Here is a 12,611-nt window from a genome sequence, read left to right as displayed (position 1 = left end):
CCCTACAAGAACCCATCTGTGGTGTTAGTTCTGATGAAGACACAAGCCATAGAAGGCAGACAGAGTGAGGAAGAGCAGCTCCTTTCACTGCTTCTGTCAATGTTCTATCCTTCAATTTTTTTTGAATTCTAGACATATAGAATCTGTAGGTGTAAATGTAGTAAGTATAGAATGAGGATGCCAACTTGATTAGAATGTGCTTTGCTACAGATCTTGCAGTGCTCTAAGAAATTACAGCTTTGCGAAAGAAGTCATATTGCTTTTCTTGGAATAATACAGTTTGTGAGAGAAACTGTCAGATGCCATTTTTGCTTTTCATCAGTTTGTACCCTAGTGTTTAAAGACAAAAGCTTTCTGCCAGCACTGTATAAGTGGATTCACTTTAATTCATTGCTGCTTGCTAGTATTTCTGATGTGATAGGTGTTAGCTTTCTGGATTTGCACCCAAATCACTGTTTAGATGAATCCGTGTAAACTGATGCAAGCTGGATTCTTGATGTTCTCACTGTTTTGTTATTGTAATTGTGGCAAGTGACTGAAAGCCTTTCTTTGTTACTGGTACTTGTTTAGAAACTGGAATTGGTATAGAAATTGGTAATTGTTTTAGAAACACTTTTACACATTTACATCTTAACGTTAGCAGATGCATGTTTATTCTCCCTTGAAAGTGTCAAACCTCTCTGAAGTGCTACAGCTATTTTGGTTCTTGTTAATCTTGCCTGGAGAGGTAATTATTGTGTATCTTGCAGCCCAATTTAATGGAAGTGAGAAACGGCAAGCATCTCCTTCTCCTTCAAATGACCATCGCAGGCAGTTAAGAGCACCTGGAGGAGGCTTTAAACCTATCAAACATGGCAGTCCAGAATTCTGTGGGATCGTGGGAGAGAGAATAGATCCAACTATTCAACTGGAAAAGCAGATGTAAGTAAGCATAGTAATTGCTCTCTAGCTTTTTGCCTCCCCACTTACAGGAGCAGCAAGCGTACCAGTTTCTGCTGTCCAACTCCCCCTCCTCAGTATCCCCTGTGTTAGTGATCAAAAAACCTATTCTTATTAATCCTGCAAAGTGTAAGTAACTTTTGTAGGTGACATAATAGAGTTAAACTGGAAACTCGTTTCAGAAACACTGAATTGTATCTGCCAAGTATGTGCAGTTATTTCACTTTCAACCATCTTGATTACATCACATTAGAGAAATCAGATGTATATCACATATATACCACCTGTGCTTGAAAGCTGCACAAATTCCATATCTCTGTGGCTGCACAGCATGTTTCTAGTACCTCACACGTGCCTTGCATCTGGCTGTAATACTGCTCCAGGAAGAGATTGATGAGACCACTTAAAAAATTTTCAGAAAATGTTGTTTTACTCTGATAGTGTTAAACTTATTTAGAGGCAGTTTTGTCAGATCCAAGCTCAGGTTCTGGGGGAATTCCCTGGAGTCATTGTGTGGTATCCAGAAGAGGGGCTTCTGTCCTACCTTATTGTTATCCATCTTTGAACCACAAATGAATCTGTCTAAAGACAGTTTGGTTTGTGTGGTGGAATGACTCACTGTTCTGTATCATAATAAAAGTGCAGCCTTATGGAAAGGGGCAGAATCCCCTCTTACACAAAGCAAAAAAAATAATCTTGTGGAGCAATTTAGAAAGGTTACACCAATACTTGTGTGCACTGAGAAATTTAATGGATTTACACAGTAAAGTGAGGAAGGTAGGTCTTGAATCTCTGAAGGCATTGCCACTCCAGATGCTGTCATTCTAGGTTTAGATGTAGGATTTATTTTCACAGGAGAGGGAGGGCATAATTTAGCCTGGATATGAGTGTGCTCTTTATGAGAATACTTTGTTCCTAAATGGCAGTGATGTTGGGAGATTAGCAATCCTTTTGCACTTCTTTTCCTCAGTAGGAGAGAATCCCTCCTGTCAGTTGCATCTGAGAGAAGGTAGTTCCAGAAATTCCTTTTCCTTTGGCGTTCCATTTTTGCGTGCAGTATTTGGAAACTTAAGCTTGAAACAGAGAACAATATCATCCACGTGGTGTCCTGTTCCATTTAATAAACTTCAACCTATGAACAATCTTCTCATTGGCATATTGTAGACTTATCTTGAGCAGAGGAAGCAGCAACCACTATTGTGAAATCACTCACTGATACTGGTACGTAAATTACTAAAAAGATATACATTTTACTTTAAAATTTAATTCTCAGATTTGATTAGTCTCAGCCCACTATACCACCAAAAATACTGCAGAAAGTTGAGCGTCTGTTAATTAAATTTTGACTCATAAATATATTGTGTACTTCTCTCTTTTAGTGTAACTGCAGTTAAATACAACTGCCATTGATAATAAAAACTGAAAACTGCAGAGCTAGTTTTGCTTTCTTTAATAATTTGACAGTTAATCATGAGATTCTTTTTGTTTCTTCATTGTGCAGGACCAAACCTGAAATGAATGCACAATTAACAATGATGTGTCAGAAAACAGAAATGCTTACACTTATAGTACCTTAGAGTAACATTAATCACTCAAACTTCTCAACCTTTAGTAATGTGAGACATCTCCAAGACACATGCCAAGCCATTCCATCTTTCTCTACAAAAATTGATTCTGATTTTGTAGAGACAAGTACAAGATCTAGAGGAAAGGAAGCATGCAAATTGACAAGGGGATTTCTAATAAGTAGCTTAGAAAGTTTCCCGGACAGAAATAAGTGTGATAATGTGATTACGTGTCAAGAAAGTACTTCTAGTTGCTTGTGATTAAGGAATCTCTAACTATGACCTTAGTAACTAATTGAACCCAGGGGAAGTGAATGAATTTGTTCCATTTCCTCAGTAACAGAGAAGAAAAGAGAATGTGTTCTGCTGTTTCCATTATCCTATTGAAAACAAATCCCTTGTAACCTTCATATACAAGATCTGATGACTTCCTGTTTTGCTCTCGCAGATTAGGAGACAGAGTTGTGAGGTGCATATATGAGCTGTAGAAACTTTATACTTACTATATAATTGATGCAGCAGTCCTGTCTTCAGGGAAGCTGTGGCCACTTAGTGGCCAGCCATTGAGAAAGTAAAGGACATCAGGAAGAACGTTCTATAAACCAGTCTCCTGGGAGGAGATCTTGATAAAGGTCAAATTGTGTGGTTGTGTTTGAGTTTTGCTCTCAGGTTGGCATTGTGTGCCTGTGTTTTCCAGGATATCTTAGAAGGCATGTGAATCTTCAGGTTTTTACGTCACACACTTTTGCATTGGTGTCTTACACGAGTTGTTATTTCACTATTTTGTGATCCTGTCATTGACATTTGAATCTTTGACCTTTCTGCACAAATACCTGTATGTTGGCATTTAAGTAATAGACACACCCAGGGCAAACAGCCCCAATACAATTGAAACAGAAAATTAGTGAGGAACTTTAAGCTGATTATAGCACTATGTTTATCTCTAGCTGCAACAGGCGCAATCTGCGTGTCCCATTTACATGGGCATATGATTCACAAGTAATTACAGTTCTGGATACTGCTGTTTACTCTCAGCTGTAGCCAAAACATCTTCCAGGCGTCACTTCTGAATCAGATGTTCTTCCATCAGCAGTTGTCCTCATACTTTGCTGTTTTTAGTTTCCGACTGTTTTTTAAAAAGTGTTTTACTTCCTGGAACTAGCCCTGTATTCTTTTTCCATGAGCCCTTTTGCCAACTAGGAGACACCAGATCTGAAGAATATATTAAATACCTTAGACTCTGATATTCTCAAGCAAGTATCTCCCTGGTTTTGGATAGGCCATGTCTTATTTTGTTTTTTTGGCTCCTTGGGGAGAAAAGAAAAAATATTCATAGTTTATAGGAATAATGTTTAGATTCTCCTAGTCCATTTTTTCTTATTTATGCTTAGAGTCAATATTCTTCCCTTACATGGAGAAGAAAGCCTAGTCTTTAAATTGCTTGTTGAGAAGTATACTTCAGCAGTAAATATCTACTATGGGATGAGGTGAACACTGCCTGAAAACATTTGCATGTGTGCCTCCTTTTTATTTGTGAAGTAATGGAGCTGTCAGAGCCTCCTTTTCTAGACTGTCTTGAATATACAACAGTTGAATTGTCCTTTTAGTTTCTCTACAGCAAACTTTGTAACGAGGCATATAATTTTTTAGTTTCAGCATCCATTTTTGTTTAGCACATCCATCAGATTTTACGATGGGGCTGACATGAGCACAAGATAGTTAAGAGCATAATTTATGCCAAAGTGACCTCTCTGGTCTTTTTCCCTTCTTTTTAGTTGGTGTATCTTCCTTAGAATACGTTCAGTAGAGAAATAAAATTAGAACAAATGGAAGAAAACTTTTTTGCACAAGGCCATTGGTGGTTCCTGGTAATAACAGAGAGAGAGCACTTCTGCTGGTGCATTATCCTGCTTAGGCAGACATGATAGTGTCACATGTTGCTTCAGAGTGCATCTAGCAACTTCAGGAAGGAAGAGATCTTCCTTAGAGATGCAGTTCACCCAGTGTAGGGCCAAGCTTGGGAAAGGACAAAACATTTACTGCTGGACTGTGAGATTTTAGTTGCTGATACAGAGCAGCTTGTGCTGAGAAGGTTCTTGGTTTGCAGTGCTCAGTTTAGTGAAGGACCCACCTCTCCTCTCCCCATTTCCTTTCTTCACTGAATTGAGCACATGCACTCTACAGAGCCACTAAAGAATTAATTAAAGCACCCTGAGATGTCACAGTGTCTGGGTTATAGATCTTCACACTGTTATTTTCTTTTTGTTTGCTTTTGCTTGTTTGATTTTTGTTCTTTTGTGTTTTATTTGAAATACTGTTATAGCACAATAATGAAATGTGTATGTTGTGAATCTACTGCTTGCAAAATACGTTGCTCTGAATGGGAATTTCTTACATAAATGTGTACACCAATCCTGTTACATGCTGTCCTGATCTAAGTATTTTCCTTCAGCTGACAGGAGCTACAGGCCTCCACAAATTGTAAAGTTACCTTCAGATCATGCAAGCAATGTGGTTTTTATCCATAATATATTAGATCTTTAGTGGTAAATATCACATAGCTATCTTTTTCGTACCTTAAAGAGATGAAGTAGTGAAAGGAGTATGTGTTGTAATATGTGTTTATATTAAATCTCTCTGCTTTTTCCTAGATGGTATCATGGAGCCATCAGTCGGACAGATGCAGAAAACCTGTTACGTTTATGTAAAGAGTGTAGCTACCTTGTGAGAAATAGTCAAACAAGCAAGCATGACTATTCTCTTTCACTGAAGTAAGTAGCTGTCAGTAAAACATAATGAATGTAATTTATAAGCCATAGCTTCTCTGGGGCAAAAAGAGAAAATGATCCAGTCTGTTTCTACACTAGTTCAGCTCAGAAGGGCACCCAGGGAGTTAGAGACTGTCAGTCTGCATGATGTATAGTGGCAATCACTGAATTAGAATGTTTCAGTGTTGAATTGTTAAGAGATCTTTAGTCTTCATTTGTTGCCCCTTTAAACATATAATCCTGGATTGGTTTTAATGTTGGGTTTTTTTCTCCAGCAGCTCCTGCTTCTTCTGCTTCAGGCTGAATAAGCAACTATATTGTTTGGGGATTTTATTTCTTTTGCTATGGGATGAACAGAAGTGCATCTGTTAACCTAGGTTTAAGATTCTGTTCTAGGGCTCTAGAAAAATATTTTTAGGACTATTTTTCAATCTTGAATCCTTTGCTTTTTTTGTTGATATCTATCCTCCCCCTGTCAGGTAGACAATAGTAGCTTCAGGGAAATGAGTGAATGGAGGCAGCAGGTCTATGCTTGGTGCTGCAGGTGAACCCCCTGCTTGCCTACCTCACCTTCTGAGATGCCTCTGTACAATAGCTATGAGGTTCTGGATGTGGAAGGTCAGTCAGTGGATGGTGTGGATGATGGCCCATCTACATTAGAGGTGTCACCACAATCAGAAAAGCCTAACCCCCATATCACGACCACCTCAACGAGGGAGAAAAAGTGGGTTATAGTTGTAGGTGACTCCCTTTTGCAGGGAAAAGAGAATCCAATATGCTGGACAGACCCTCCTCTTAGAGAAGTCTGCTGTGTCCTCAGCTGAGGCCCAGGGTAAGAACATCACTAGGAAGCTTCCTCACCTGGTGGGGCCCTCAGACCTCAGATTATCTGTTGCTGATCTTCCACAATACATACTCTGAGGGCAGTCAGGGTCTTGGGACAGTTGGTGAGGGAATCTGGAGGACAGGTTATTTCTTCCTCTCACCTTCTAGTTGTGGGCAATGAAACTGGAAGAAATGGGGAGATGTAGTCTATTAATACATGGATCTGTGACTAGTGTCACCACTAGAATTTGGGGTTTTTCAGTAATGGGGTGTTCTACATAGCACCAGGCCTGTTGGTGTTTGATGGGATTCACCTGTCTTAGAGGGTGAAGAGGATCTTTGCTCCCAAGCTAGAAGGGCTCTTTGACAGGCATTTTAAACTAGATGTGAAGAGGGAGGGGGTTAATACCAAGCTTGCCCATGACGAGCTGTAGGATGACACACCAAGGTTAGAGGGACAAGGTGCTAGCAAGGGCCTTCAGCATGTTGCTCTGAGACATGCTGTGTACACTGGAGCACCCTCAAAACCTTGCAGAGATGACCCAGCGGCCCCTGAGGCAATAGGAGCTAAAAGAGTGAAATACCCCAAAGGAATTAAGGTGTTTCTCTAACAGTGTGAGGTGGCCAACAGCCCAGCTGAAAGGCTTCTATTCCAATGCATGGGCAACAGACAGGAGGAGCTGGAAGCCACCATGTTACTAGAAAGCTACCACCTAGTTGCCATTACTGACAAGTGGTGGGAGGAATGCCAACCAAGTAAGACTCTTTATAATAATGCACTTGTCTCACAGCTATTGCACAGAACCTGGCCATGTCATGCTCTACCAATCCAGTGTCCCTCCCCCTTACAACACAGAGCATCAGGAGTGGCATCATAGGATGCTATAAAAACAGGCTTTGCTCATTTTTCCTTTAACAGGCAGGCTTGAGGTGCATGAGTTCTTCTATAGGTGTGGGATGCCCACAAAAGATGGAGACTTTTAAATGTTGCTGGTTTATATGCATAGTTGATGTTCAAAACAGACCCTTTCAGCATCAAACTTATGTTTTATTTCACCAGTGCATTTGTGATGATGTGAAATGAAAGGCACTAGTTGCAGCACATCTGGTAGCACACTATAAAAGCACATGGTACTTACGGGCGATACTTGTTAATAAAGCTGTAGCACAAAACAAAGACTGACCACCCATATATAATTTACTCTTCTTAAGAGCTTGCAACCTTGTTAGTTGTTTCATTAACCTACAAAAACTGCACTAGAGTATGGCTCTTGAATGGATCTGGAGTTGGTAGATGCTACAGTGGAAAAAAATGAATGGCCTTCTCTGTCAATAATTCCTGAATGCTCATGCTGGTTGGATTTTGCTCCCACTTCTGCTGAAACTTGGCCTAGATCATTGTCCTGCATCCTTCTCAAATACAGTCTGCTTAGTGTCCCTGCTTAGCACACACTGTATGACCTGTGTTTCTGTAGAATGATATCTCAGGAAACACTGACGTTAGAGAATGCAGGCATATACTGATATGCAACTACTGGCTTTGAAGCTGAGTGTACTCTTAACTTTCTTGCATTAGTTCACCACATTCATTGCCATGAAAATTGAAGCTGATGATAAGAAGTTGTAGGGAATATAGGCAATGGCCTCAAGCCCCACATTTTGTGATTGTTCTAGTCACATCTGGTGGGAGTGGCTGCCAGGATGTTTGGTACCTGTTTCTTAGATTACTTTTGTTTAGAAGTATACTGCCTGTTTCCCAAAAACTGTGCAAGTGTCCAGGTTTCTGGTACAATTGCAGTAACTTCTGTTTGGGGTTTTTTTCCTGCATAAACTTGCTGGGCAGCATGTTATTCTCCACACCTTACTGTTTATTCTTTTTTCTGGTCAGAGTATTTTCCTTATCATGAAAGTTAAGGTGTGTCCTGATTGCCAGCCCCATGGTGGTATGTTTTGCAGTAAGAACTGAGAGCTTTATTGCTTGCTATTGCTATAGCTTTGTCTGCCAGAATGGATCAGTGAATCTCAGTTGGGCTTGCTGCTAGGTTCACAGACACAAGAGGTACTACTTATCAGAGCCAGTAAGGCTCCTTCTGCCCCTAGGGTACCCTCTAAGTACCGCAGCAGGCTTTGCTTATTTGGACACTTCCTTTATGCCTTCATCTCATAATTTAATCCTACCACTTCAGCGCATTTATTCAAAAACTGTATGGCATGACTTAACACAGTGAAGCTGTGACTGAGCTCTGACCTTGTGAACTGAAATATCAGAATGATCTCAGCAGTTCTTCAAAGCTGCATGTTAGCCCATGGGTCTCTAAATCAAGTGCTGTGCAGCCTGATCCACTTCAAATGATAGTAAGTCCAAGCATGTTTCTCCTCAGGCTCCCCACACTGGTTAGCCGGACACCTCTGTGTACTACACAGCAGATCTTAAGTCATCTGGAGAGGCACAAGAGCAGTAAGAGCTTATATTGTCTGTCAGAACTAAAGGGCTACTATCCTTAGCTATTTCCAGTTCCCCGTCTACTTGAATCATATCTTTTCCTTGTATCTACAGGCTTGGTGCTTTCTGTCAGTGCCAGGAGATGTATTGCTGGAATGTAAACTAGAGGCAGTATGTTCCCCATGGACTGTTACACAGTTCCATGAAAACTCTATGGAGCAAGAGCATCCTGAAACCTTTTGCTTCATACAGACTTGTTTGGGTTCTGTTTGATTTCCATTGAAGCAAATAGATCATTTTGTTGGCTTGTTGAAACCAAAAGGAGGGGGTTGGGGTTTGGAACCACTGCTGCTGTTTTATGTCCTTGAGCTGATGTGTCTGTTCAAATGGTAAGTCAACCTATGATTTACAAGAGCACATCCCTGTTTGGATTCCTTACCAGAAGCAGGAGAGAGGAAGAGAGCAAAGGCTTCCTAGGAACATCTGAAATAAAATTATTTACTGGATTTCAACCATAACATCTTTTTATTTCCTCACATCTGTAAACTTTCCTTTTGCCTTTCTGCTTTTCTTCCTATGTTGTTCCTAAGCACATTCCACATACTTGTTAGGTAGGAGAATTGCAAGGTTAGAGCACCAAGTCCTCTGTCAGATATGTGGTCTCATGGCAAACTAAGTGACACCTTAAGGTGGCCTGTATGTAAGGTTTTTTTTCTTCATGAAAATGTGGGATTGATCTGTAGAAGAGGTCCTGTTTTCCAAAGTTGAGAACACAGACTTTGGGTAGGGTCTGAGTTTTGGATTAACACTGGACTTACCTTTTAGTTGATTTAAAATGCTTTGTATGTTCTTGGAAAGTAGCTGTTTTGACGTTGTAAAAAAATATGCCTTTCCTGTCCGTATAATTTATAAAGAGTTAGTGGGATTTTTGATGACTCTAAATCATCAGTTGAGTGAAAGTATTTAGGAGTATTACTAGTATTACTAGTCTGCTGTTGACCTAAACAGTAATGATAGGGACCTGTCTGCCACTTCTGTAGAACTCCAACAAGCTGAACATCCTTCCTACCTTCAAAGCAGCAGGTGGCATTTGATTATAGAGGTGCTGGGCTTAGTAGTGTGATCTTCCCACATGTTGGATGCTGTTGCAAATGGACACTGCTAGCCCTTGCTGGCAGAGGAAGAGATGTTCATTGCACCATGGAGGCAGTGGCTTTCAGATACAGAATACGTGTTGTGTATTCTTGAAAAAGAGAGCTGAGACAAGAAAGGCAGCCTCTGAATGTCTCCGGTAAGGAATCACTCATGTCAAGGAAGATAATTGAGGGTTTTTTTTTCCAGAGGAAATTTGAACTTATTTCTTTATTGCTGTAGGTTGGTATGAAACATTAACAGGTTTAGTTCAAAGTGACAGCATGTAGTATGAAGGACATTTCAGAATGGAAAAACAGTACAACATGCGTCTCCTTCACAGCTAGAATGTTGGATTTTTTTCTGATGTTAACTGCAAAGTTTGTTGGTTTCGTCCCAAGTGACGTTTCATCAAAATGAATGCAGAAAATCTGTTCTGACAAAACAACACTTTATTCAGTAAAAACAGTGTTCAGGAGGCTTGGCCAATTTTTCTGATTGTGAATATGAATGATGCTTCAAGGCTAGCAACATTTTTTTGAAAAAAAAATACTAGGTTTGATATCTAGTTATATTTCTTGAACATTCTTGTATCACACTTCAGGCATAAGATCAAAACCAGCACAATCTGATGAGCTGTCTGCACAATTCATTTCCTGTCCTCATTATATTTTGAAAACAGAAGGAACCAGGTGTGGGAAAGCGGTAATTCAAAGTTACTTGGTTTTACAGTTGAGTTGCAAAAGATTTTAAATGAGGTGTGACTATTAGTCATGTATCAAGTGTTTCGTGCTTGAGATTTCCAAAGTAGTTTGTTGCAGGGATTAGCAACCAGGGCTCTCTCCTGCTCTGTATTTGAAAGTCATGGGAATGGTTGCAATAAGGAAAGGAAGAAGTACCGTCTGTGGTAGCCCTGTTTTGTCACTGGTACAGTGATTGGTTGTCACTGTAGCCCTGGTTCCCCTCAGTTAAACAAAAGCTTGGGAAAGAATTATTGCAACATTTGAGGAAACCATATTTACATTCATAATTCATGTAGTAATGATGTCACACGATTTAGGTCAGGTCCCAGCATCTTCTCTTGCAATATGTGTATGTCTCATCTCATCAAGGCACTGGCTTTCATCAGTGTTCACATATGTGAATTTGGGATTGCCATTTAGGTTCTGCTCTTGGAAAACACTGGGCCTGTCAGGTTCTAATAGTTATTCCTGTTGGAAGAGCTGAGAAATCCATAATCCAAGACCAGGACTACTCCCTGTCAGACGTGTTCTGCTTGCACTTGTTCAGGTAGACTCCAACAGTGCTTAGAAAACTACGTAGAAGCTGACTTTTAGCTGCTTACACCATGAGGTTTTATTCTCAGTGCTATGTGAATTTTCAGTAATCTCTCTGCATACTGAAATCAGAGCTTAGACCAAGAGTTTGGAAGAGGAGCAGGGAGGACTATGATTTCCAGGTTCCTGGCTGAACAATGTCTCTATAACCCTAGTCACTGGTCTAGCAGCAGCAGTGCTGCTAAACAAGTGTAGATGCATTCTGCCTGCCTAAATACTAGTAAACACTGATTCTTTATGAGTCCAAGCATATCAAAAGAGGGAAGTCTGTAAAACAGACTGCAAGAACAAAGGGGGAAGGGGAGGTAGCACAGAGGATCCTTCGTTTAGATGTGAACAGTTTCAAATACTATACACCTGGAAGATGTATATAAATACTATATATATGCATATATTCAGAGACTATACACCCATATTATTCAAGGCCTGCTTTCAAGATATTGACCTGACTTCCATTTTAATATGTTCTTCATTGTAGAACATGAGAAGTGTCTGGCTTGATGTTTCTAGCTGAAGCCAGTGACAGCTCAGGTTTACTTATAGCACAGAAGGCAGATTACAGATTTCCAGAAATATAATTTTTGGAAACTAAAAGAGGCACGAAAGGAGAGAAGGAAAGTATTTAAAAATGTAACATTTGCTTTCATCCACCGGTAAGTCTAGAATGATGTTCAATGTAAAGAGTTCTGTACATCTAGAAAAGTAACAGGTATAGAAATGAAAACTCAGCCCATCACCAACAGTGGTGATAACTATTTGCTGCAAACACTAGCAATCAGTAAAATTGGTTCATTGACTGTTTTTGCCTCTCAGTTCTCCTTTGTGAACAGAAAATCTGCATGCTTGACTTTGCAAAAGTTTGAAGTCAATTTCACACAACGCCCAGTTGCCCCCTTTTCCTGAGCCTTCACACAAAATTACTTCTGAAGTCCATTCCTGAGGGCTTTCCATTCAGACTGGTTTTTAATTAATGAAAGTAATTCTGGCTTTTTTTAGGACAACCAAAAAAACTATAGAAATGCATAGGAAGAAATAGATTTGGATATGATTTTTCTGGAAATATTTCACAAGAAACCACAACTACTTGGATTTTGTTATCCTGCGTTCCTCTACATCATGAAGGAGAGCCTGTTGTGCTGCTGCTTCTCTCTTCCCTGTGCAGAAGCATGAACTAACACTTTGCTTTACTTGCAGGAGCAGTCAAGGTTTTATGCACATGAAACTGATGAAAACCAAAGAGAAATACATCCTGGGCCAGAACAGCCCTCCCTTCGACAGTGTTCCTGAAGTCATCCACTACTACACCACAAAAAAGCTGCCTATCAAAGGAGCAGAACACTTGTCACTGCTCTACCCTGTGGCAGTGAGGACCCTCTAATAACATAGTCTCACCCCTTCCTGTGGATGGGAGGTGAGAGGTAAGCTGTGTTGCACAGAATTCATTGCCAGAATTCAGTGCTTGAGTCTGTGACGGGGAGTTGGCAGCCTTTAGTCTTGGGAACATGGGCACTTTGCAGAGTTGTGCATGGGACTGTGTGTATGGTACTCTTATGCTGCAGCATGCCTCTAGAACTGTGCTTCTACTTAAGAGAAAAAAAGCCCT

At 40.2% G+C, this 12,611-nt stretch overlaps 1 protein-coding gene across 1 annotated transcript in view; it reads left to right on the top strand.

The window, feature by feature from the left end:
* The window catches only part of LOC104390634 (SH2 domain-containing adapter protein B), a gene marked incomplete at its 5' end in the record, with an annotated part of 19,577 nt that extends 7,191 nt beyond the window's left edge, over positions 1-12,386 (top strand). The window contains 3 exons of the mRNA XM_009999810.1: positions 750-921; positions 5,156-5,275; positions 12,203-12,386. Coding sequence (XP_009998112.1) covers positions 750-921; positions 5,156-5,275; positions 12,203-12,386 — 476 coding nt within the window. The remainder of the gene's footprint in view (positions 1-749; positions 922-5,155; positions 5,276-12,202) is intronic.
* Positions 12,387-12,611: the final 225 nt, after the last annotated feature.

Source organism: Chaetura pelagica, unplaced genomic scaffold (genome assembly GCF_000747805.2).
Source record: "Chaetura pelagica isolate M959 unplaced genomic scaffold, ChaPel_1.0 scaffold1176, whole genome shotgun sequence".
NCBI classification, from domain to species: Eukaryota; Metazoa; Chordata; class Aves; order Apodiformes; family Apodidae; genus Chaetura; species Chaetura pelagica.
Note: the sequence above shows the minus strand (reverse complement) of the source record. Positions and strands in the feature narration are given on the sequence as shown.